Genomic DNA, 26899 nt, shown 5'->3' with positions numbered 1-26899 from the left:
GCCTTACTCTAATGTGAACACTAGAGGGCATGAGTGATCAAAGATGCACACACCCTCAGAAGGGCTCCACAGGAACTGAAGTGCTCTGTATTATCGCTGACGCTGCGTTTGGTTGTTTAGGACACAGGATGAGGACAGAGGGTCAAGACTATGACACACACACTGATGATGAGTGCACAGACGGGACATTGTGTCATGAAACCCAGGCATTGACCTCCATGAATTCACTTTATGAATATGACCAATCAGCAGTGAGAAAGACCTTCCTTCACCTAATTCAAATCACATGCTAATTGTTCTGAATAATGTCTATCATTGTCTGATCCGATTAATTATGCATGCATGACTGACGCAAAAGGGTCTGCATGTTCTTAAAAATTATTACTGTGGATGGAAGTTATGTAAAATTTGTCCTTTTTCCGAAAGCTGAAATTCAAATGAGCACTTTCATTCCGCAAGTTATTGTTACTTTGTAAAAGTAAGAAGTGTGGCAATGTAGATCAGGAAGTTTGGGCTCTTGATGAAACTAAAATATCAAATCTTGAAAATAAAGCTTTTTGATCAGATATAATTGTTTTGACCTTTATGACATTTGACATATAAAATATTAGCTATATTATAACATGCTCTGAAGTAAATGTGAGTGTTTTTGCTCGTGCAAATGTTGCCGCCGCAATGCTAAGTTTTACTTATTGTGATGGTTTAAATAGTTTTCATGATATTTGTTAAATGATTTCCCTACATTAAAAACAATTAATGAAAATTATGTTATAAATCATTATATAATTTCTTATTTTATTTTCTATAATCATTGTCTGCAGCTAACCTGCCATCGCTTTGAATACAAATATAGTATTATATCACTTTTTCATTAGATTAATGATTCATATTTATTTATTTCGAATTCATGCAAAAAGAACATCCGACAAGAAAATGAAATCAAGTATACAAATCAAATCAAGTTAAACATAAAAAATAATAATAATTAACAATAGTTACAGGCAAATACTTTTTATTTTATTTTTTATCAATGTCAATCTCCATTGCATATTCGAAAAGGAGTGGGAAGAAAGAAAAAAAAACCTATTTAATCCCACCCCATATATATTATTGATTTATTAACAAGTAATGAAGCATTGTTTAACATATTAGTATTGCACATTTAAACGAACATTTCTGAAAATAAGCTATTTTGTATGTGCATGAACTTGTATAGTAATGTATTGAGTATCGCTCAAAAGTTTACAAAGTAAAGGCAAAAAATAGTGACACGAAAGTTGAGCTGATCATTATAAAACCGAGAATACGAGAATCTTAGGTTGCAGACCAAAACTGGTCACACTTCACACCTAAATGATCATGAAGTGTGACTCTACAGCTTTAGTTCTCGCCTGATATTAAGTTAAGAGAGTCGAGACGCACCTGCAGTGCACCACGATGGGCCCGGCGTACGAGGGGTTAACCTGCTTCACCTTCTTCAGGAACTTGAGCATGCCGATGGGCGAGAAGGGAACGCCGAAGTCAGGCCAGCTGGTGAAGTGAAGCTGCGTGACCTGACGGGGAGTTTTGGTGCCGTCGCTGGCCTGCTGTGCTCACACACACACACACACACACACACAGACACGTATATACACGCACTTCAACAAACCAAACTCTTCATAAGTCACAAACACATCATGCGGTGTAGAATAAACTCAGGGAAAAACTCTGTGGCTACATGCTCACAGAATAAGTGCAAGAACAATATTCAGAAATATTTATGCATAATAGCAAGAGACATTTCATCTACAGCTTGCATGAAGATGACTTCAGTGTATTCAGACTTACATATTGCACACAGAATTTGCGTATTGTGTAGTCCACCAGTACAGTAAAGTCTTCCACAGCAACACGCACGTTACCGTACGTCCAGCATCCCTGATCGGGCCAATACTGATAACACTTATCCTACAGAGACAAACAGTGCATTTACAATTACATAATCATATAGTTACCATTATTTTTAGCTTATTTATTTAACCCAACAAAGTCATAACGACAGTCACCGTGGTAACAAAGGAAAGCAGGAACTGATGAAATGCAAACTAAAAGTCCATAATAAACAATTGTGACAATTATAAATAAATGTTAAAAATATAGCTGCTAATATAGTTACCATTATTTTATATTTTTTCTTAATATCTTTGTATTCAATATTTTATGTACTAATAAATAATAAATAAATAAAAACAAATGAATTAAAATGCTGCTAACCTGCATTTGCTTTCATAGTAAAAAAATATACAATTAAAATAAACATGTTTCTTACTTGTATTAAATAAATGTAATTATAAATGAAAACATTTAATAATAAATGAATGAATTTACAAATAAAAAATAAGTTAACAAAAATGCTGCTAATATAGTTACCATTATTTTAGTTTATTTCTTTATTTTTATTTAACATTCTTCTTCCTTTTACTAAATACGTATATAAATAATAAATACAAAATAGTTAATAAAAATGCTGCTCAGCTGCATTTTCTTAATACAAAATAAAGCGAATATAGTCATTTTAGTTTTGTTCTTTCTTTTTTAATTTTATCATTATTAAAATAAATATATATGTATTAATTGTAAACTAAATAAATTTAATTCTAAATAATTACATTTAATAATAAATAAATGTATAAATAAATATGTAAAGTTAACAAAAATGTTGCTAACCTGTACAAATTTAACTGCTAATACAGCTACCATTATTTAGGTTTATTTCTTCTTTACTGTTTGAATGTACATGAACTAATATAGTAATGCAACATAGTCAATTAATACTATTAATAAAAGTTCATAAGTCACTCAAAATACAAACAAAAGGCAAGAAAACCATAAAAGTTATCTTCGAATCGCTATAAAAGCGAGAGCACGTCACAAGGTCAAAACATGTAGTTCTGTAGATAAACATAAACGCATTACATGCCAATCCTGTCGAGTAAATCTGTCTAACACGGCCACCGAACAGCTGGAAGTGCATTAGAGTAGTAAAGGTGACTTTTAAGACACCATGATGCTAATCTGAGCTCTTAAAACAGCCGTCTGTCAATCAGCATTATCCAGCCGAGAGCGCACGATAAATCTCTCTTAATGAGAGTTTGCAGACTAATTAGGTTAAAGCCAGAGAGAGCTTTATCAGCCGTTATTAAAATCATCGATTCCAAGCCCTACTCAAAGCTGATTTTAATCTCCTCTCCGTTCTGTGTCTCATTGATTCGTGATGGAGAGGAGAGGTCATGTGACACCTGAAGATCAGAGGCCATCGAGATGAAGACGCTCAGTGATGATCAACAAACTAGCTTTATAAAAAGCAAACTAATATCAAATAGATTTATTCAAACTTGATTCACATTCAGATGACTTTTTATGCAATTTGGCATAAGTACTGTATGTGCACATCGACTCGAGGGGGAAAAACGTATATGTATATGTAATATAATACTAATATATGGCTACATTAAGCAATACGAAGCCTTGCGATTCAGCAAATGTAATTCCATGCTGCTTTCTGATATCAGATTTATTTACAGATGATCCTATTTAACAGCTCTGATGACCAACAAGGAAATCCCCCTTGTAAAAAAGGATACACACCTCTTTTCTCTCTTTCAGATTCGTTAGCATTACAATAGTGGCTGATTTCTGTTCCCATATCATTCTCCAGAAATCTGCAGCCGTGTCTTGTTTCGGACCTGAAACAAGAGTTTAATTACGTCAGACTGTTGGTACTGAAACCACACACACCGAGAGTGTGACTGCTCACCAAATATTATTTTTATATTTAGATGCGCTCACCTTGTGCGGCAATGAACTTATTCTTATCTTTATAGCCCTGAGGAAACAGGTTATGAAACCAAGATTTAAAAAATAACTTTAACACTTTTTTGACTTATGAAATCATGCTGTTTTATGAAAAAAATTGGTAAGACTTTACTTGAAGCCTTTTATGTATAATGTAGTATATTCATAATGTTTGTCATAAATAATTGTAAAATGCATTATAATATTTGCAGATTCTGAAATCAGTCGCTTGACATGTGTTTTAATGCATTATACTTTCTAAAGGTGTAACAATGAATATATAGTATTATAATGTGGTTATAATTATTAATATGCATTATAATGTGCATTATTGATGGATTAAAAATAATTTTATAATGCACTATATATAAAGGCTTTAAGTAAACTGTTACCAAAAAATATTTTGCTCCGATAACAATTTGATAATAGTTCTTTACTAAACGATGCAATGCATCATCATTTGCAACATAATTAAAAAATATATATTTTCAAAAATGTTCATTGTTTCTCATGCTCAAGAATTGCATTTTGAACAAGAAATGCATGTTCAAACAATGAAATAAAATGAAACAATTCTGACAATAGAAGACTGCAGGCGTTATCATGTTTTATAATGGCGCTTTTCATTTTAAAAGTAAAATAAGGTCTGTGGTAGTAAACATAACTTGACGATACTTTTTTTGGATGTTTTGTTCTACAAGTTGCTAACATTTGGAGTGTGGGAGTGTGTGTGGAGTATATGTTTACTTATTACAGCAATGTGGGTGTTTGTAATTTACATTGTAGAGCAAAATGTCACAGTATTGTCAACTTTTGTTTACCACAGTCATTATTTTACTCATAAACTGAAAAAAACCTTAATAAAAACCCATAGTATATTCTCCAGGGTACAGGTCTCCTGGTTTTGACGTCTCGACTGCATCACTCGATTTCTTTGTCAACTTGATCGCAGTGCATTGATGCATTTTACTGCATGGCAAATCACTTACGTCAATATATGATGCATTGACATAATCTGAACATGGGACGCCATCGGTCGGTGTTAAAATCACTCTGGAATGATCATCTGGATAACAGGGAAGACAAAAATGTTTTTGTTTATTTCTAAACATAGACACACATTTGATTGCTCCTTCTCAGGCCCTCTGTGAGTTTGAGATTTAGCAAACAGCAAATTTACAAGACAAAAGATTTAAAAAAATAAAAGTAAAAGAGTGAAATGACATGGATGCGGGCATAAGGAACTGAAAGTGATCAATGCTGTATTTGGAGAAGTTGAGATTAGACGTGTGAGGGTGGCAGCAGCATTAGGGCAAAACCTCAGTGTGATATCACAAGAAATGAGATATACGGGGGTGATAATCACTCAGATCTCTATTCCTGTCCATTTCACACATTGACTATGAGAACGGATTGTTTGCTTGCCATCTAATCGACCAAGACTGTAATGTGTGGCCATGTTAGGAGATGGAGAGAGATGGAGAGAGATGGACAGAGAGAGAGAGAGAGAGAGAGAGAGAGAGAGAGAGAGAGAGAGAGAGAGAGAGAGAGAGAGAGAGAGAGAGAGAGATATTCACTCAAGCCTTTTAACAGCTGAGATGAACTCTGTCTGCATCCTTAAATCATCCTGTTATCTCTGTAAAGCTGTTTTGAAACAATCTGTATTGTGTAAAGCGCTATATAAATAAATGTGACTTGACGTGACTTAAACAGATGAAAGAGAAAAAGAGAGAATTCTTACATGGTAAGATGTTTGGATATCGGTTCTTCTCCTTGTTTTCTTCTTTATTGGCCTCCTCACACGTTCCTTGCTTCGAACCCCCTGGTATTGACTGTCAACAATACAAAATAACATGTTAACAACACTAAACCAATGGCCATACCACCCTAAGCGCATCTGATCGTGGATGCGGTGTTAAATAAAGCTTTTTTTTTTGGACTTGGATGGCAGCCTGTCTTGGAAATAACGGATGCTGTAAGCTTTCTGTATTATAATTTAAATAATTCTGACACTCCAAGTACTTTGCACATGCTGCGAAACGTGTGTTTTATGTGTAAATTGCACTCTCGTCTCTACACAAATGTATTGTTGTGGATCATGCACCTGAGATATCCACCCGTCATTAAACTTAAAAAAATGACTTGATTTCATTTAACTAAATTGCACTTGAATTGTTACCCAACACACTCATTCTTACAGAATTGTGTATTTGAGTAAACCTGATCATGCTGTTCAAATTCCCACCAAATTTGTCATTTTGTTATTGCTGAAAATGAATGATATTACTGACGCTTTGTTCCTGTATGTATAGGCCATTGTTTGACCAGCAGAGCCACTTCCATTCCAACTTAAATAGTTTAAGTGGCCATTAAGATTGTTGAGCATAAACATGGTTTCCATGGGACAGAAAATTCACATGGTTCATTGAGTGTGTTCCTAAATCATGTGCCTTTGAGAGGAGTGAATCTTGAATCATGCGTCTAAAAGCAGGAGAGAGGGACATTCTCGAATGAGTCAATGCCCGATGACTCCCGAACATCTTAATTCCAGTAATTCTCAGTGGGAAATGAGAGCAGTTGAGCCATCAGCAAATGTGGAAGGATATTTGCTGATCCTCATGAATGCGCTGGAGTGTTTCTGTTAATAACAGCAGATAATGCAGCATCAGCTTCTTCACGAGCCACAAGCCAAAGAACAATCTCTCTGCCGAGTGTTGCCGCTAAACTCACACAAACATGAACTTTCAGCAACACGAGTGATGTAATCAGTGTTAACAACCATGATGAGCAGATGGGGTCTAGTTTTGTTTAGTGTTGCAATTTTCAGGTTATTTTGAAATACTGTAATTAAAACCAAATTACCAATAAAATGAAATTTCACAAATCTCAAAACTAATATGCTATGAAACATGCTACTACAATAAATTAATAAATATGACATGAAATGTTAAAATAATTACATTCTATTTTCAATGATTTCTCAATTAAATAACTAGCATTGTCTTCACTGCATCATTATAAAATATTACCGGTAAAACTGATTGATGCTGTTGAGATGCAGGCCAGTAAAATAGGCTGTTTTTGTTTTTAAAGCTTTATTAAAGCTACTAAAGTGTTTTTTCTTGACAATATTATTGTATTTTTGACATATCTAACCATGATCAATATTCTTTTAAAATATAATCTTTACATGCACACACACAAAAAAATAAAAAACTCACACTATACTCTTCCCGGAAGAGCTTCCCATCATCGGCCGAGCGTATCCGATACTCTTCTTCCAAGTTGTCTACTGGGATGGGGAAATAAGTTTTGGATGTGGAAGGGGATCTTGGCAGTAAGACCACCGTCTGTTGCTCTGTAGAGGAACACGGTCAAATAATGTTATAGACAATCACTTGAAAAGTAATCAATCTTTAGGAGATGTTCATTTTATGTGAATTCAATAGACATTTACTTCACGGTTTAAACTATATGTGCAAAAAATACAATCACCTCACCAACTGACACACACACACACACATGCAAGTTGATTGACAGGTGGCGTTGCACTGTTTGCATACCTATTCATGCATATACCTTTGTTTATAGAACTGCTGTATAGAAACGTTAACGCTTTGATTGCTATTTCAGGACAGCACATTTCCTGACCTTTTTTTGCGGTCTTTCATCGTGTGTGTGTGTGTGTGTGTGTGTGTGTGTGTGTGTGTGGGTGTGGGTGTGTGTGTGTGTGTGTGTGTGTGTGTGTGTGTGTGTGTGTGTGTGTGTGTGTGTGTGTGTGTGTGTGTGTGTGTTGCACATCCAGGTAAGGTGTGTATACATAGATTTGGTCAGTATCATCAATCGTGATTGGGTTTCATGTTAAGGTAGACTGCCAGTAAAACATTATCTATGTTTAGATCTCTATTTTTAAATTCAATAATTTAGACACAACAAAATTGTCCCAACTAAATATATAACAGGACACTGTTAAAATACTTTTTTATTCAAAAAATATCATGTCAAACAGTTTTGTCACCCAGGAAAACATGCTAAGGGGCCGTTCACACAGAACGCGTTTTTCCATACACACACCGCACTACTTTTCCATTGTTTTTCAATGCAAACACACGCTAGACGGACGTCTTTAGCCGATGCGCACGCGTCGCGCGGTTATTTGCAGCATCTTGCACATGACACGCCATTCTAAAAACTCGGCGCTCAAGTCACAAGAAATTCAACTATTAAAAACCACATCACTTTTTTTTTCTTTTCTTTTTTTGCCCCAACGACATTTTTAACAGCAAAAACCCGTTCTGTGAACCGGCCTTAACACCATATTTTTATTTTTCAGGAAAGCTATCAGCATGCCTTTGTAAAAGAAACAGGCATATTCAAAGCATATTATGCATATATGCTTCATAAATGCAAGTGACCCTTGTAGCACCAAAAGAAGCCCACAACCATTGGTTTAGAGGTTATAGAGGGTGAGATATTAGTTTAGACGTCCATGCCTGTTCATGAGACACAACATATACCTGACCTTTTGACGGCCAGCCAAGACCATCCTCATCATCATCATCCTTATCATCCTTATCCTCATCATCCTCAACATCCACATCTATATATTCCTCTATACAACACACATACAAACACACACATAATGGCCGGTGTTACTCAGGTGTACTGTAGCATTTAAACTTAAAAATGAATAAATAAATAAATAAATAAATAAATAAATAATGGTGAAACCATCTGTGTTGCTGCTATGGAGTTCTGTGTGGTTTCCAACTGACTCAAATCAAAAGAGTTCACCAGTCTCTATGATTTTCTGGTCTCTGGTTTGGGTTTCAAGTAACATAATTGTAAGTACGAGCAATAGTAAGTGTTTTCTGTATTTAAAAAAAGAGCATGTTTGCAGACTTTAACACTACCGTTTAAAGGTTTTGGGTCAGAAAGATTCATTTTTTTTATAGGTATTAATACTTGTATTCAGTAAAGATGCACTAAATCTATTAAAAGTGACAGTGATGAAATATATAATGTTACATAAGATTTATGTTTCAAATAAGTACTTTCTAATATTTATCAAAGAACCCTAAACAAAGTATCACGATTTCCACAAAAGTATAAGCGACAATAATATAATAATATAATAATAATCAAAAATATTTATTGAGCAGCAGATCATCATATTATACTGATTTCTGAAGGATCATGAGACATTGAAGACTGGAGTAATGATGCTGAAAATTCAGCTTTGATCACAGGAATAAATTAACACACATTCATAAAGTAAACATTTTTCCGTTTTCACTGCATTTTTTTAATCCAACTATTGAACGGTAGTGCACATCAAAGAGAAAGTTTGTAAACCACATCCTTTACACGAGTGTGACGTTCTCCTCTGAACACTGAAACTATCTCTCAGATAGAAATGTTAATATGCCAACTGGATTGAACACAGTCAACTTTCCCTGCATGTATGGAGCTTGTCGCTCCTCATCTTGGTTTACCGGAATATTCTTTGAGAGAGATTTCCGTCAGGATAATCCTAGATGTTCAGAAGGAGATTGTGAGGAGATAACAATCTGAGATTCTGGAGACTAAATCCATTCATTATAATGGATTAATATAGTGACTAATCTCATTGATTGCTGTCTAAGAAACACAATCTAGTCTTATAGAGACCACTTTGTGAGTTATCTTAGCTATGGCTAACCATGAGCCACAGCTTTTGTGTCAAACATCCGAACTCTAATAAAAGCAAACAGGAACATGTTTAAAAAAGAACCTGCTTCCTCTTTCACATCGTTTCAGTCATGTTTGAATATTTTTGAGGAAATATTGATAATGGAGCCACAAACAGCATCATGTTGCCATGTACATCGCTGTATCCATGAAACAAAACATACATCATTTGGTTACACTATTTTAAAGTGTCTCTTTTACAAAGAAATTATACATTTAAGTACTGCGTAAAATTAAGAAACTTCATGTACTTGCTATAGGGTTAGGATTAGGGTTTGGTTTGGTTGAGGGTTAGTTGCGTGTAATTATGCATAATTTACAGTTATTACTATAGTAACTACATGTAACATATGTAACAATGACACTGTAAAATTAAGTGTAACCAAAAATTCAATACACAGAGTTTAGCCAATGCTAACCATGTTTAACGATCCATAGTTTAATATTTGCTCACTAATATTAAACTAGAAAAGAAAAAGTGCAAGATGACAAATTTACACTCTAAAAAAATGCTGGGTTGTTTTTTAACCCAAGGTCAAATATGGACAAACCCAAACATGGATCAAAAATGCAATTTAAAAATGAATCCCAATGGCTGGGTTTGTCCATATTTGACCCAAAATTGGGTTAAAACAACCCAGCATTTTTTAGAGTGAAGCTGTTGGCTGACAAAGTCTTGCCTGAAAGTTCAGTTTAAAAAGTCACATTTTTATGTAAACTTTCAAAATTGTTATTAAAATAGTTCAGATTTAGTAAAGAATTAAGCCGTGAAAACACAAGTTTGTGAAATAATGTGTTATCCTAAATAAAAGTAAAAAAATATCAATGGTTTGGTGTTTCATTGTAAACACTGTGGATGCAGATGACAACATTTCTCAAAAATCAGCATCATATTTCTATATGTATTATTATAATGCAGAGTCGTTCAGGATAGAATAACGCAAGTAACACGTTTAGCTCACGGACACGCTCACGTCCTGCTCTCTTCGAGAGGCACATTACATCTTGAGGCAACAGGAAGCCGAATGCAGCACGTTTGATGAAGTGAAAGACTTGCCAAGACGTCTCACTTCAACCAGTTACTTTTATCCAATCTTAAACAGCGGAGCGATTCAGACGCAGAGCAGAATAAGAAACCGTGTACCTTGCTCTTCCAGGATGCCATTTGGTACTTTCTTGTCGACGGCTGTGATGACAGCTTTCCTCTGGTTTTTCAACCTGAAAGACAAACAGAAAAGAAAAGGAGGGTTAAACGTATCAGGAAAAGATGATATACATCACAATCCTAGGTCTTCAAGTTTGTCTCACCAACGAAAACTCGGGCTCTTTTTCATCAGAGGTGCTGTTTCTCCACGGACACACGCTACACAACACACTCTCTACTGCTAGAACCATGCGAAAATATGAGGCTTTACTTCTATGTATGAATAAATAGATGTGTGACAGCATGTCTCAGTTCCTGGCCCTGCCCTTAATCAGAGAGGGGGCGGAGCTTGTGAGCATGACAGACTCACAGTTTTTAACCCAGTGTTTGTGTAGTGTGCCATACCTGTGGCAAAACCAGGTCAGCAAGCCTAGAAAAAGCAGCAAGACGGACAGCCCCAGCAGTATGGGCAGGATGTGTGTGTTGTACGGGTCTAAAGGAAGAAGGAGAGGCAGTTAAACCCACAGTGAACAAAAGAACAGGAAACTGAGCCGCTGGAGCCGGAACAGACACACTTAGCGTTTAAGTGAGGTATGGCAGCCAGTCAAGCTAAGGCATTATTAGTGATTTAATAGAGAGGCTGGAGCTGTTTTGACTGCGGGGATAAGCATCGCTCATTCATTTAACAGCAGGTTTGACAAGAATCACTCGCTAAACCCTGCGATCAGCACTTTACTCCAGCAGTCTGCGTAATCCACCGCAGATTTAACACAAATACACACTAATGCTTACGTAATGCTTAAAGTATGACAGCAACCTGGGAGGATTCACATTTCATCTCGCTGCTACACAGTAAAATCGGCAGTGTAAAAATTGCAGTGTTAAAAGTTATTAATTCCCAAAGAGTTAAATTAACAATCAACAATGTTAAAAAACACTCCTCTTCAGTGTAGTTACAAGTGTAATTTTATTTTTACACTGAAAGTGCAAAAACAAAAAGGCGCCGAATTGTATTGACTCCGCCCCTCGATGACTGCTGTCTCGAAGGACGACGACGCCATTTTATCTTCATGCGACCGAGACGGTAGGTTGAATTGCTTTTTTCTTTCTAAAATAAAAAAGTAAATACACTTGTTAACATTTTTGGTAAAATATGGTGGTGAACACATTTAGAAATGATAAACTGCGCGTTTTTGTCAGGATTAAGGAAGCTCGTCAAGTTCATGAGATGCAGAGTAACGTTACAGAAGAATGTGACGGTTTCTCATGACAATTTGATTTCCTGGATGAAGGTGATTTAACGTTTAAAATACATTTGTATTATAAATTATTTTTGTATTACAAATATATTTTTAGCTCATTTCATTTTGGTTTGTTGACAGCCTTCATGAAAGCCTTCCCGCCTCCAGTCGCGCCGAGGCCTCAACCGGTCTTACGACAAGCCTGGCACTAAAGTTGATGAGGAGGTCTGAAACAGCAGCTGCATTTGGGCTTCTTTTTTTCTGCGCAGATGAGATAATTCTTCAAATGGTAAGTTTATATTCGTTTTGTGTGTATAAAAGTGGCTGTGTTATACATGAACGCGTTAACAATTCCGTTTTTGTGACGCATGCGCATTATTTACAGCTCGATTAAGTATCTTGTAAATTAGCGCGCAGTGCAAACAACAAAAGCACTTTTTTGTAGACTGAGGTGGGGGAGCGTTTAAAAACGTTTTATTCGCCCTATGTTTAAGTGAGAATTACATATCTGTATGTTTGTTTCTTAGCACTGAATATCATGTCGTCATATCTGCGTCAAGACACAAACGTAACTTACCATCAAGTTTTTTATTTTTTACATTGTGAAAGTGCATTAAAGCTAATCTGTAAATCCATCTGTCTTCCAATTCAGTTTACAGGTAACATTTGCGTATGCACTGGCAGAGCATACAGGTACTTTAGCTTGAAATCAGTCTTTATCAATTCATACTGCATGTTATTTTTGGATAAATTATGTCCTAACTATTTATCTGTCTGCATTTTATTAATATGAATCTGTATGTTCTGTTCACATTATAAATACCATAAAAAAATTATGGGTAAAATAAATTCTAAATGCGTATTAAAATCAAGTTAAATTTAAGATGCCTTATTACTCATTTAACTTATATAAATGTATTCAATAATCAGATTAAATGCATATTTTGAATATAAATAATTTTACACCCATGCTTTATAGACAGCTCTCAGCATAATCGAAATTAAGGGTAATCACAATTATGTTTACCTTATTTACAGCCCCAATTTAAATTGTATTGCATTACTGAATTTTGGAAATATTAGCCTCAACTGACATATTTTTTTCAAATCCTTTTTCAATAGATTTGGCCCAGAACCCTCCAGTGTCAAGTGAAGGAAGCTCTCCTCATGAGATTGCTACAAAAACCAAGCAACAGAAATGAAGACGAAAGCAACAAAGCTGAAGATGAATCCAGAATCGTGAGTGTCATTATTTTATTCTATGTGCAGTACACATTTTAATACATGACGAATCAACATGAAACATTTAAACCTAACTGGGCAACCACACAATGCCTTTGTTCAGACCTGAAATGTACATGTGTCTTGGGTGATTGATGTATCTTGATTGTCATAATTCATGATGACACATCAATCACTATGTCATTGTGTTAATTCAAGATATTAAACTGCAAAAAGTTAAAGGGTTAGTTGACACACAAGTGTAAAATTGTTGTAATTTCTCACCCTCATGTCATTCCAAACCCGAAAAGACTTTTGTTCATCTTCGAAACTCAAATAAATATATCAAGAATACTCCACGCAACTACCACTTTGACGCTTCAAAAAGTTCATAAAGAGATCATAAAACGAACCCATATGAATTGAGCCGTTTAGTCCAAATTTTCTGAAGAGACTTGATCGCTTTGTGATGAATAGATTGAATTTAGACTTTTATTCACATATAAACATGAATCAACCAACATAAACAGAAGAAAAAGAAAATGTGGACTAAACTGCTTGGTTCATGGATTAGTTTTAAGATTTCTTTGTTAACTTTTTGAACTGTCAAAGTGGTAGTTGTGTAGCTGTCAATGGAGGCAAAGAAAGCTGTCAGATTTCATCAAAAATATCTTCATTTGTGTTTCAAAGACTAAAGAAAGTCTTGCGGGTTTGGAACGACATGAGGGTCAGTAAATTACTGAATTAAAATTTTTGGGTGAACTATCCCTTTAATAAAAAAAATGTGGCCTAGACCTCATCAGAACAATCGAATCTCAATGCTTCTTGGGTGCGTTTACACCTGTATTTTGAGTTGTTCGCTTGTGCAAGATGAATGTTAATGCCAGGTGTGAACGGTGCTACTCTGTGACTACACAATCATCTGAACAGAATTGTTCCTGAGAGAGATATGGTTGTCATTATGCTATGTAACTGTTTGATTGTTTTTGTTTTGATTTTTGGTCAGAAGACCTCCGCTAAGTTCCTGGAAAGGCTTCTCCCAAGACCTTCAAGGACCTGATTGACTCTGCAGAATCTGCTGTGAAAGATGATGAAACTGATGATTCAGGTTAGACTATAGTTCAGAATAAGATTATCTATACGCGTTCATGCATGATTGCATTTTGCTGAAGTTTTCACGTGTTATTTAGAATGGGGCAGCGATCTTGCATCAGTTCGTCTCCTGCAAGAGACCTGGAAAGATATCCTCATATCAAGCTGAACAACACCTTGTCGTCTCCAAAAAGGTAAATTTGGACATTTCTGTCACACTGCCTATCGTCTGCCTCAAAATATTGCCATTTGTGTTGATTGTATTGTGGAAAACGAATATAAAGACGGCCAATTGAAGAGCTGACTGAGTGTTATTTTTGTCTTTGACAGGGACCAGCATACAAGACCACCTTGACTGCATTGAAAAAACCACACAGCATACCTGCTCGCGGCCTGTGATGCTGATATGGCAATAAACTCAAATACTACTTCCTGGTCGCTGTGGGACAAAGAGGAACTGCATTCATGGATGTTACACAACTGTCGACAAGTAGTTTTCTGCAATCTTGTTCAAATCTACCTGTCATATTTGTTCATGTCTAGGCAAATTAACATGATTTTATGTTTTTTATTGACTTTTTTCTTTTCTTGCAACTCCTCATGAATGTGATAATTTGACCTTTACACATCTGGCATATGTTATAAAGGAGCCACTTTGCCTATTTGTTTAATAAACTTTGGATTTATACATCTGTCTGAAGACTCTTGATTTTATCTTGTACATTAACACTATATAATAGTGTAAATAGTTTTTGCACTGAACAGAATACTTTATAAATAACACTTATAGTGTAATCCAATAGTGTAAATCCAATGGAATTAAATCAACACCAGGGGTGTTAAAAACCCCTAGTGTAAAACTTAAACAACAATTTAAGTGTAACACTTTACACTCGAAGTGTAATTTTTCTACACTGTAAGGTGCTATATTAACACTGTAAATTCAACACTACAAACGGTGTACTTTTTACTCTAGATAGATTGGGACCATATATGATCCGGAGTAGTGTTAAAATTAACACTTTAAGTGTTAATTTGACACTGCGTTTTTTACTGTGTAAATAACAAGAAATGGTTACAGTATTGTTGGTTACAGTATTGGTTGGTTAATATTTTGACCACTGAGCATTGAGTTTACAACACTTTTACACTTATTTGTGAGAAATGCCTACATGTTGCCATCATTTTATATTTTAAAGGTTGAGGTTATATTTTATATTTAAGGTTATATTTAAGAGGTTGCAATCCAAAAAAAAAGAAATCCCAATTTTCCAGGTCTGAAAATGTCTCAAATTTAAAATAGCATCAATACATAAAATTAGATATGCTGTAAATAATAATCATTCTGACAGTAACATACTGTGTTTCATTAAAACTGTAATTTACTGTAAAAAAACAATGCATTCTGGGCATTATATATTAAAAACCGGTTCGATATGGAACCTCTTTTATTGAGCTACAAGAACAAATTTGCAGCAAAAAATATTTTTTTAATTTGCAAGAGCCCCCCTTCAATTTGTTTAAATGTTTTTTATGCACTGTAAAAATTATATAATCAATAAGTTAAGCCCACATGTTTTTACATTGCTTTAACTTTTTTAAGTTATACAAGTTTAAACCCATTTTTTAAGTCAGTTAATGTAATATAAGTTGTAATTACTTAAACATCCAAGTTGGTTGTACTGAATTTACGGCAGCAACTTTTTATACAGTGTGTTTGAATAAGGTGACATCATCTAGCGCCACCTTGAGTGAAACCGCTGTATCACAGGATCCTGTTTTCACACATCAAGCCAGTGACTCTTACAAATGCCAAAATTAATGGAAAACAAAAGTACAACAGACAATAAAACAATGATGGATCATTTGAGTGCAAAATAATACCATATACAGCTTATATAAGACATTCTAAAGGTATTTTTTATTTATTTAAATGTATCTTCGGTGATGAAAAAATTGCTGAATAAAGTATTTCGTGTGTATGTTAAATGTGATACTCTGCATTTAGTATTGGAAGAATTTGGAGAGAAAAAAACACTAATGCTCATTTTATTATTAATACACTCCAAAAAAATGCTGGGTTGTTTTAACCCAATTTTGCTTCAAATATGGACAAACCCAGCCATTGGGTTACATTTTTAAATAGCATTTTTTAAAATTTTATTTTTATTTTAATTTATTGAAGGATAGCCTCTTGAGATGCAACATCTCATTTTCAAGAGGGTCCTATAAACACACAAACAGAGTACCAAAAACAAAACGTAAACAAAAAACAAAAATAATAAATAACAACATTGCAAATACACATATTAATTCATTACACACCACATTCATACACAAATTCTCTCACCAACATACACCTACATCCACCTATTTTTCATTTTTGATCCAAAGTTTGGGTTTGTCCATATTTGACCCAACATTGGGTTAAAACAACCCAGCATTTTTTAGAGTGTATTATCAACTATAAATGATGAGCACTTACCAATGTCATTGGTCTCTGTTGAATTGGAGGCGTCTTGTGGAGCTTCTGTTATGAAAAAAACAAGGACCATTGTGTCTGCAAGAGAAGAAGAGAGCATATCAGTAAATTATTTAGAAATATTCTCATAATTTCCTCACTTATATGAGACTTTATTAAAAAAAAAAAAAAAACCGGGCAGAAAGACTTACAGCACTGCATTACTGGACACAGACAAACAAGTTTCCCTACTTTTCCACTAGATGTCACCAGAGTCATTTAAATACAGTTCCAGTAAACACTTTAAATCCGACTGACTATAGAAGCAAACTCTTAAACTTCACTTTCTCGCAGATTACACATGATTATTTAGTTTTGGGGGGATTTTAGGTGCACATGTGTTATACAAAATATCAAGCGGGTTAAAAATAAGATCCTTATCTGAATTAATCTGTGAATTTAGAGGTGTTAAAAGGCTCATCTGATACTTAATCTGTTCATTATTAAACTTGAAAGGGTATTTTTTGGGCAGAAAAGCAGATTATTTGCTGTCCCCCATCAGTGGTGTCTGCTGTTCCCCTTGATCTGCATAGCACATGATTGACACATTTAGCAGTGTCAGAAGCGGACAAGACTGAGTCTCCTCATCATGGCTCTCGCTCATTCCTCAAACAGTGCATGAGAAAATATCCATCATACTTTTGGTTAGGGGTATATTTTAAATCCGTAACCCGTAGTAAAAGTAAAAGAGATGCTTGAAAGACTGCATAGAAGAGTGTTAGCGTGTGCTTGTGAATGTAGGCCAGCCGTATCTTCTCTATCTGGAGGGCAGATGTCGTGGGCTACTTCTGGGAAAAGCCACAAGAATTGATTCAGTCTCAGTTCTGCTATCAGCGCTGCTCGAGAGAGATAAGATACTCCACAAAACACCCCCGCACAGCCGCTGATGCTCTTCATTGAGAAAATGAAGTGGGTGCTGCTGCTAATTCACTAAACCAGCACAATGCATATATAACTGACAAATCCCCGTGGTCCTGCAATGCAAAGCGCTCAACACTAGAGAGAATCCTGGAGGTGTTCAAACTCCAACACTGCCAAACTATCAGCAAAAAGTAGGGTAGTTCATGTGAAGTTCATTATTGAATTGCATAATTATAAATCTGAATGTATGTATACTTAAAAAAATTAACATGCTGATTTTACATTGACTTATTAACACTAATTTCTGGTGTTGTCGTGCATAATTCATTAGCGCAGGTTATGCCAAAGATACACTACCGTTTAAATGTTTTTAAAAGAAGTCTCTTATGCTCACCGAGGTTGCGTTTATTTGATCAAATATACAGTTAAACAGTAATATTGTGAAATATTATTATATTTATTATATTATTATTTATATTATGTTTTCTATTTGAGTATACTTTAATATGTCATTTATTCCTGTGATCAAAGCTGAATTTTCAGCATCATAACTCAGTGTCACATGATCCTTCAGAAATCAGTATAATATGAGGATTTGCTGCTCATCAATGAATTGAAAATAGTTGTACTGGTTATTATTTTTGTGGAAACCATGATGCATTTGTTTTCAGGATTATTTGACGAACAGAAAGTTCAAAAGAACAGCAATCTTCGATTTTAAATATAAATCTTTTGTAACATTATATGTTTTTATAGTAACTTTTTATCTATTTAAGACATTCTTTCTGTAAAAAGAGAAATTTCTTAATTATTTTTAAAAATGTCTTTATTAATGATTTTATTAATTATTGATTACAATTGATTATTATTCATTAATACATATACCATTAATAAATAAATTATTAATTAATGTATTTTTTATTTATTATAATTAATGTATTATTTATTTATTATATTTTATGTATTACTATTTATTATTAATTTCTGTACATTAAAATCTTACTGAGTCCAAACTTTTAAACAGCAGTGTACAATATATATAATCCAGATGAAAAAAGATATTTAAACTAGCTATGGTTTCCCAGCCTGACTACCTGAAAAGTTCCCTTTAAAACCAGACACAAAACACCACAACAAATTATGTCAGACCACAGAACTGTGAACTGCAAAAAAAAGCAGCTTATAAGGTTATTATAAATTTAAGAAAACTTTTTAAAATAAATAAATAAATAATGGAGAATTACATCACCCAAAATATATACTTTCCTCTATGCATATACTTTACCTAACATCCTGATTATGAAAAGTTCATGCACATTTTTTCTCGACTACTTCTCGTTGCATTATCAGCGTCCAGCAGACTTTCTCCCTGGTAACCTCACAGACTGCATCATTTATCAGCCGGGAGTGAAATAAAGTGCTTTCTGCATTAGCCGCTGTGATAAACCGTGATCAAATGCTGCATTTTTCGACAGTCTCCCAGAGCACACGGGAGTCCGGACAGCAGCAGCCGAGTGTTTGAGTCGATACACTATCCCACAGCGATTAATAAAGAGCGGAGAGCTGACTGCAGTGCCACAAAGACTGATGGCAGAATTATAATGAGAAGAAATGACCCTCCCCGTTTCATGCGGTACACCCAAGCCCAGGGAAACAACTGCACAGGTAAGCATGAATATATATATATTCCATAGCATGCATATGGACTGCATCCGAGTGAATGTATGCAAATGAACAGAATCTTGCAATTGCATATGCTTTTTATCCAGAGGGACTTCAGTGTGTCTCTGTGGAGATACATGGGGTAAGAGGTATTGTTCAAGGGCACAGTGGGGACAAGTTTTCCTGTTCAGTGTACACACACACACACACACACACACACACACACACGAAACTGTTAAAGTAAGTGGGGCAAATCAGTGACACACATAAATCTTGTGTAGCCACACTTTACTGCAGGTAAATGGGTCTGACAAATCTGTGTCTCTCAGACTCCAGAGTGTTAATAGACTGTGTGGAGCTTCTCCCAAGTCCCGTTTCTTTAAAGACAGTTTACCTCGAGAAAAAAATAATATTAATAATAATCTGTCAACGTTTATGCACCCACATGATGTTCCAAAGCATTTCTTCAATGGAATAATACAGGAAGTGTATGAGTGTCAGTGAATGGAGACAAAACAACAACAAAAAAACATAAATATATTAAATTAATCCATATGATGTGTGTGCCATAGTCTAAGGCTTCTGAAGTGTATCAGAAATATACTGAAATGTAAGTCATTACTCATAATTAAATTTGTATTTTTATTCAGCAAGGATGCATTAACGAAATCAAAAGCGACAGTAAATACTTTTTTTAATTGTTACAAAAAACTACTTTCTGTTCATCAAAGATCCTGAAAAAAGCATTCCACAAAAATATTGCGCAGCGAACTATTTTCAAATAATTTATAATAATAAGAAATGTTTCTTGCCAGCATATTATACTGATTTCTGAAGGATCATGTGAAAATTCAGCTTTGATCACAGGAATGCATTACATTTTAAAATATATTACAATAGAAAAAAAAGTTATTTTATATTGTAATAATATTTCACAATTTTACTGTTTTTACTGTATATTTGATAAAATAAATGCAGCCTTGGCGAGCAGAAGAGACTTCTTAAAAATAAAAAATGGTATAGAATACACTATTTAAAACAAATATATATATATATATATATATATATATATATATATATATATATATATATATATATATATATTTTTTTTTTTTTTTTTTTTTTTTTTTTTATAAAGATTACATTTAGATTACACAACACAGATGATGGTAAAGGTATGGTAAGAGGAAATGAGCATGCACTAATGAAATATTTAATATCGATGAAAAAAAAAAAAAAAACGTATGTCACCCAATAACTGATACGGTACCAATATATTGTGCGTAAAGTAAACGATGACAGAATTTTTGTTTTATTCCGAGTGTTTAAACAAACTCTAATGTAAATTTTTGCCTTTACATAATTACAATGAAACGTCTCCACCCGCCTCGCCTGTCTCCTTCCTCCACCCGTCCCACACTTCTCTCCTTCAGAGGACATGTGACGTGTTTGCTATGGTCAGGAGCGGTCTGCTGTCTTTGCCCTCAGCATATAGGGCGCTTCTCAGAGTCATTACTGTAAATAGGTCATGGGGTAAAGCTAGCAGACAGGCTCCTTTTATACGAAAGACTTTTGCAGATAGCCTTGGGTGAGGCCTAACCCGTCCACAACATGTGCCGGAAACAGCCCTGGATGCACTCGCTGTAATGGCAAGTGAGACTATCTCTGTTTGTGTGTGTGTCTCTAAGATGCTAACCATGAATTAATGGCGCTCTGTCATGGGGGGTTTTAGCCCACACAAAAACTCCCAGCGACCGCTCGGTCTATAAATGAGGAACGCTGTTCGCACAGACATGTCATTTCCTTATGCAATCAGCAAAAGCAAGAAGAACAAAAGCATGTGTGTATGCTTGTGTATGAAGTGTGCAAATGTACTTGGTTTGAATGTGTGAGACCAAATTGTCAATGCACCTGAAACTAATGTACATATGTAGAGTAGAGATATGTCTTGCTATGGTATCCACACATGCAGCATCCAAACTGAATCCTTCAGAAGCAGCTGATCTGGACTTGATTTCTACTAGGAAAAAAATAAGCCCTCATTATGGAAAATAATACGGAGAAACTTGCTTCCAATAGAATTTGCCAATAATAATATTTCAATAATGTAATAAGCATAAAAAATTCCCATCACACAAGTATGTATTTATATTAAATATAATAAATAAAAAAGGGTGAGATTAGCTTATTCGTGTGTGTAAAGTAAAATATAGTAAACTCCCTCCTTCTCCATGTAGACTGTGGACTAAACAGTCATTTTACAGATTGCAGGAGCTGCTTACTACAGAAAAACAGCATTACCAACCCACGACATCACTCGACTGTCATCATCAGCTTACAATCAGGTGACGCGTGTCTGTCTTTAGCTAAAAAACACCTGAACTGCACGTGAACTGAAAAACTGCTCACAGTTTTCTGTTTCTGTGTATAGTGGAGATACGACTGAAAAAAGTGCAGAGGGAAAGACAACAACATGTCTCAAACACTCGACAGCCACGACAGAAAAAGAAAACACACAACCGTTAAGTTAAAGCTGATGTGAGCAATATCTGCACCGCAAGTGTAAAGTAATCATGACTGTTTTAGGGTGGTTTATCTGGGCATCATACAGGTCACCCAGCCTGACCAGCTGAAAAACACCAAAAACCTTCTTAGCACCTCGAGTGTGCATTCATTCAACGCCCAGAGTCAATTACTCCACTTATTCTAAAGTTACCACACCCCAAAACATTGTTCAGATGATGTAGATATTGAGATCAGAGATATTTAGTGTGTGTGAGAATTACCTCAGTCTGGCTGGATCTACTTTAGCCGTGCGTTTCCCTGAAAATAAGAACGTTCGTAAACCCCCGTTACAGTTTTTTTATTTTCATTTCTCCGAATTCCTGGCCGGTCTGACAGAAAGTCTCTTTTAACTGCTGCTTGCTGCTGTTAAAGATGATTTTGGCACTTTTCTCCCCTCATTTCATTCTGTTCTATATGTAAATGTTATTTGACCAAGATCTTCACAGAATGACAGTGTGACTTTAACACTGTCGTTCTCGTTTCGTCTCACTTAGCAATTCTGCCACGTGAAGAGCTTGTTTGCCTTAAAATAAGTGTTAAAGTGTTAAAGAACATATCACTTTAAGAAGGCAGAATAAGACAGCACATAGACACGAGTCACAATTTTTTGTGCTGTTTTTTTATGATAAATATATATATTTAAATTGTCATAATGCAAAAAATCTGGTCCTGAAAACAGGCTTCGTTTTCTTTAGGCAAAATATAATTTGTTGCTCATTTATTTTGTTTTCTGTATGAAATATGACGTGTTCTAGACAGGTTTTCAGCCAAATAATCTTGATTTTGATATTTGCTGGACCTACTGAGCGTTGTTCTCCTGCCTGCTACAATACTGTCTCCTTGAATCAGACGGACGGGACTGTAGGAAACTAAGCCAGGCACATTTGGTCTAATTCAGAGAAACCTCAAAGCAAAGTCAACCCTGGGAGACGCCATTAAAACGAGTTCAACCAACAGAGAGCAAAGGCCTTTTCATTTTCTCATTCTATCTTTTAATAATCCTTTCAGATTGCATTTACGTTCTTTCAGTTTTCATTAATATCCTGTCAAAGGAGGTCTTTATGCTCTTTCTCGGGATGGTCCATCTGCCACGTGGGTTTTTACACACTGACCCATTTAAGAGAAAGAGACTAACACACAAACCCACAGCGACCACCAAACAACAACATCGCATTAAACGTTCAAAGCGAGTCTCGACCGTCAAGTTAACCCTCCACCCAACTTCCAATAACGGCACGTTTGCCTTCGGCGCAGACACCTTGCATTAATGCAGGCCGGCACAGGGAGGTCACATAAGATATACAGAGATCCGAACGATGCCAGACGGCAGTCGCATCCTCTTCCTGAGGGTTGCCATGGAAACGTGACAACCGATGTGGTTTGAGAAACGAAGATTGCGGCCTTGGGCTCTGCATGAGAAACACACACACATGATCACGAAAAAAATGCATTATAGAGAACCTAGACCACGAAAAAGATCCAATATCAAAACTCATATTTTTAGGCTAGGTATAATGTGACTCTACGTCGAACATTGACCACAAAATTCATTTCTGCTGGTTTAAAACGTGTATTTTTAGTCCAGAAACATTTCTCGCTGCTCATTTCACTCTGGTGTTTGCTGAAATATTCCCTGGAGAAACAAACTGACACGCAAATCAATTCTGCCTCAGCCATCCGCAGATTGAATGAGAAGCTAATGCTGGTTATGCAGTAACGTGGATTTACACAAGTATATTGCATTTGTCAAAGACCCGTCTCATAACTACACCTCGTTGCCAAATCTCGACTAAATAAATCAACCTGCCGAAGCCAAAGGGTCGACCGAAAGTCATCTTGTGCCAGAGCTAACGGTGCGTCAGGCATGAACAACTCACTGTTTTTAACAAACATGTTGTTTTTCTATTACTTCATAGAATTTATTTAGTCAAAAAAAATTAATTCGGACAATATTAACCTGTTCCTTTAAGCTCAGCAATTTTAGAACATAGGAAAAAGATTGAGTGTTAGCATTAATAAAAACTAAAAATCAATATATTAAAACGCATATTTGTGAAATGAAATGAAGCTGAAATATTAGAAGAAAAACTTCTACAAATTACAAATAAAATAAGTTAAGCTATTAACATTTCTAAAAAAAAAAAAAAAAACTGAAATAAAAATATAGTAATAATACTAAAGTCACCATGAAATCAAAATTTTGTCTTCATTTTTTTTCCATTTAATATTTCAGTATTTATTATGAATGAATATAAAAGTGCACTGTTGTAATATATATACACTTTACCAGAACACTGTATTTTCCAGTAAAGCACCGCACTGTTTACTGGAAGAGACCAACACCTGGTCAGGCCAAAACAATGGAACAATGTTTAACTGTTCCATGACCACAAGTACATTTCAAACACCCTGTTAAACACCCAACTACAGTTTTATGTGTATCTGGCAAACTTTTCTTTGAAGATGAGTGTGTGCGGACAGATGTACGTCACAGGCCGTGCCAGCTGAACTTTTACATTCGAAAATTCAACAGCTGATCTTCACAGCCAAGCTAACCTGTCATTCACATCAAACAAAAGGCCAGTTCCCCAAACAAATGAATCCTGAACAGATCAACATTAGCAGATTCATTCTAGGCTTTATACTTTAGTTGAGTGATGCACATTTTGTGTAAAATCTACACTGATGAACTAAGTTGACATTATTAGGAGATGTGGCTGGAATAAAAATTGCTCAGGAACCTACAGGTGAGAAAACTGTATATATATAGAGAGAGAGAGAGAGAGAGAGAGAGTGTATACAGTATATAAACATAATTATTCATTATGCTGGGAAATTCATTATGCTGAGCATTGATTTACATGATTTTGTAAGTTTTATTTATAATCTTCACTTGTTGTTGAAATTTCAGTTTTGACGTCCTGGATGTATAGCTACTTAATGAAATGTAATATAAAAAGATTTGAGCAAACATAAAACTGCCTTGATACTTACACTTAAAGTCTCTAAACTATTTAAAACATTTAAAACAATGCACGTTTACACAGACAATACATTTTGTAAATACTACTAAAGTGAATTTTGGCTCATGAATATTAATAAGCTAACGTGACTACAGAATACAACACCGCATCAGTGCAATTAATATTCATGACCAGTGTTTCTTTAGAGTGATATCACAAGCCTGCCGTATTGCATCAGAAGACTTGGAACATAGAGCACAGGTCATATGAACTGCTTTCATTTTATTTTATGATGATTTATGCCCTTTCATTATTCAAATAAACAGTTTATTCCATGTCACATCACAACCAGCTTTTCAGAGCACGCTCAAGCTTTTATTTTGACGTAACACAGCAGGTTCAGTCAGATCATTCTCACCCTGCAGAATTCCTCAGAGACTGTTTCCAGATGCCCGGCTCTCAGCCTGCCAGACTACAGCATGCCGTGCTGTGTGGGAGCAGACTGCCAGTGCCATGTTGTTGATTAAGGTTGCATAAGGCTGTTTTTCGCTCGGATTGGCTTGTGAGAAAGAACTGTAAAAATCTGGGCCGCACTGGATTTACACTGAGCGCTATTGTCCTGATCACACACACACACACACATAAACAATCCCCGCACAAACACGCACTCACAACAAGAGGCCACTGATATGAGCCCCTTCAGGCCGAGTGTCTCTCTCTCTCTCCCGGGTCACATGAGGGGTGGCATCATACAGAGGGGGCGTGGCCACTGCCAGTGCCAGTCTGACACATCAGAGCGAATAAAGAGGTAAACATGGTAAAGATACTCATTCCTTCCAAACACCCATGCAGCTGCAACAACCTGCGACAAAATCTGAGACTGAATCGCAATATTTTATGAGTTTAAAGGGTAACTAAACACTAAACCAACTTTTTTTAGTTAATGATCTGTAAGAATGGAGCTTCATAAATGCAGTTCATTGATTCGAGTACTTTTTTTAACATTTGAGTATAAAGTGTTTTATTTTTCAAATATATGGTGTAAAAACGTCTGAGTGCTGCCCTCTTCAGGTTAAACGGAATCTCCTGAAGTAGGGGTACTCTCTGACGTAGGGTACTCTGTGACGCTCCTCTGCCACGCCCCTGGCAGCCGCTGGTATAAAAGCATCTGCTTCCGTCAAAACCACTGTAGCGAGTGAGGAGTTGGAAATTGGAATTACTAGTATTGAAAACGACCAGGATAGAGTATTTTAGCATCTAGTTAGCATAGCATTTATATAGTTATTTAGATTATTTCGTGTAGCCTAGGTAGTTATTTAGCATAGTTGTTAGTGTTGTTAGAAGCATAGTTAGTTAGTAGCATAGTATTGCAACAGTTAGAATAGTGTAGATTTTTAGCATTAGCTTTATCTGTGTTTAGTACAGTGGTTAGGCTGGTATAGGTGTAGTGTTGCCGGTAGCAACAGCACTGCTGGACTGCATAACTTTCCCCCAGACTTGGAAATTAGCGCCAGTGTTTACATGCACTTGTGTGCCAAACGCTGCTCTTCCTGCATGGACTCCACAACCGCCGGCGCGTTTTGCTGGATATTTTTTTTCACATAGCGGCAAAATATGCTTAACGGAGGTCAATAGTAATAATAATCCACTCAGATACTGGCCCCATTCTCTCTTGCGCGGCTGCTTCGCTAGCATCGTCGGATGCCGATCGCGATGCGGGAGTTAATGCGATGCGACACCGCAGTTTGAGCTCGCGGCTCGAATTGATATGGTTTTAGCTCTGTGACCACAGACAATTCGTCCACTTCAGGGGAAGGTGGGGGAGAAAAGTCCTCGACTTCAAATGACCGCTCTGTTGCAAAGCTACTTTCGTCACTCCAGTCACTCTCTATCTTAGCGAGTCTGACAGCAGCTGTCAATCACTGCGTCACTGCGGGTCTGTCAATCACGCGCTCAGCCCCGCCCTCGGTTCGTCCGTTGGGGTCTGCCCACTTTTCCAGCATTTTTCAAATATTGCCAGTGGGTGGAGTCAGGCTCTGACCAGGGGTTTAGTTACCCTTTAAAG

General features: G+C 35.8%; 1 protein-coding gene and 1 long non-coding RNA gene across 5 annotated transcripts in view; one reads left to right on the top strand and one right to left on the bottom strand.

Annotated features, from left to right (window-relative positions):
• ptprea (protein tyrosine phosphatase receptor type Ea) overlaps positions 1-26899 on the bottom strand; it is a 76678-nt gene that overhangs the window by 8579 nt on the left and 41200 nt on the right. The window contains exons 3-13 of one of the 4 annotated variants that reach the window (XM_079594924.1): positions 16748-16822; positions 11114-11201; positions 10709-10782; positions 8357-8446; positions 7056-7192; positions 5576-5666; positions 4824-4900; positions 3829-3865; positions 3628-3725; positions 1828-1947; positions 1423-1586 (exon numbers count right to left, since the gene is read on the bottom strand). In XM_079594924.1, coding sequence (XP_079451050.1) covers positions 1423-1586; positions 1828-1947; positions 3628-3725; positions 3829-3865; positions 4824-4900; positions 5576-5666; positions 7056-7192; positions 8357-8446; positions 10709-10782; positions 11114-11201; positions 16748-16817 — 1046 coding nt within the window. In that variant the 5' untranslated portion in view covers positions 16818-16822. Of the gene's footprint in view, positions 1-1422; positions 1587-1827; positions 1948-3627; positions 3726-3828; positions 3866-4823; positions 4901-5575; positions 5667-7055; positions 7193-8356; positions 8447-10708; positions 10783-10872; positions 11027-11113; positions 11202-16747; positions 16823-22092; positions 22321-26899 lie in introns of those variants that run through there. The other 3 variants (XM_079594922.1, XM_079594921.1, XM_079594923.1) reach the window with 3 other exon arrangements.
• On the top strand, positions 11042-14949 carry LOC306989328. Its single transcript, XR_013795618.1, has 8 exons — positions 11042-11792; positions 11909-12000; positions 12091-12238; positions 12602-12642; positions 13072-13188; positions 14177-14278; positions 14361-14456; positions 14593-14949. It is a non-coding gene; the product is annotated as an uncharacterized lncRNA (long non-coding RNA).

The sequence above is a fragment of the Phoxinus phoxinus genome (assembly GCF_949152265.1).
Source record: "Phoxinus phoxinus genome assembly, chromosome: 21".
NCBI lineage: Eukaryota > Metazoa > Chordata > Actinopteri > Cypriniformes > Leuciscidae > Phoxinus > Phoxinus phoxinus.
Note: the sequence above shows the minus strand (reverse complement) of the source record. Positions and strands in the feature narration are given on the sequence as shown.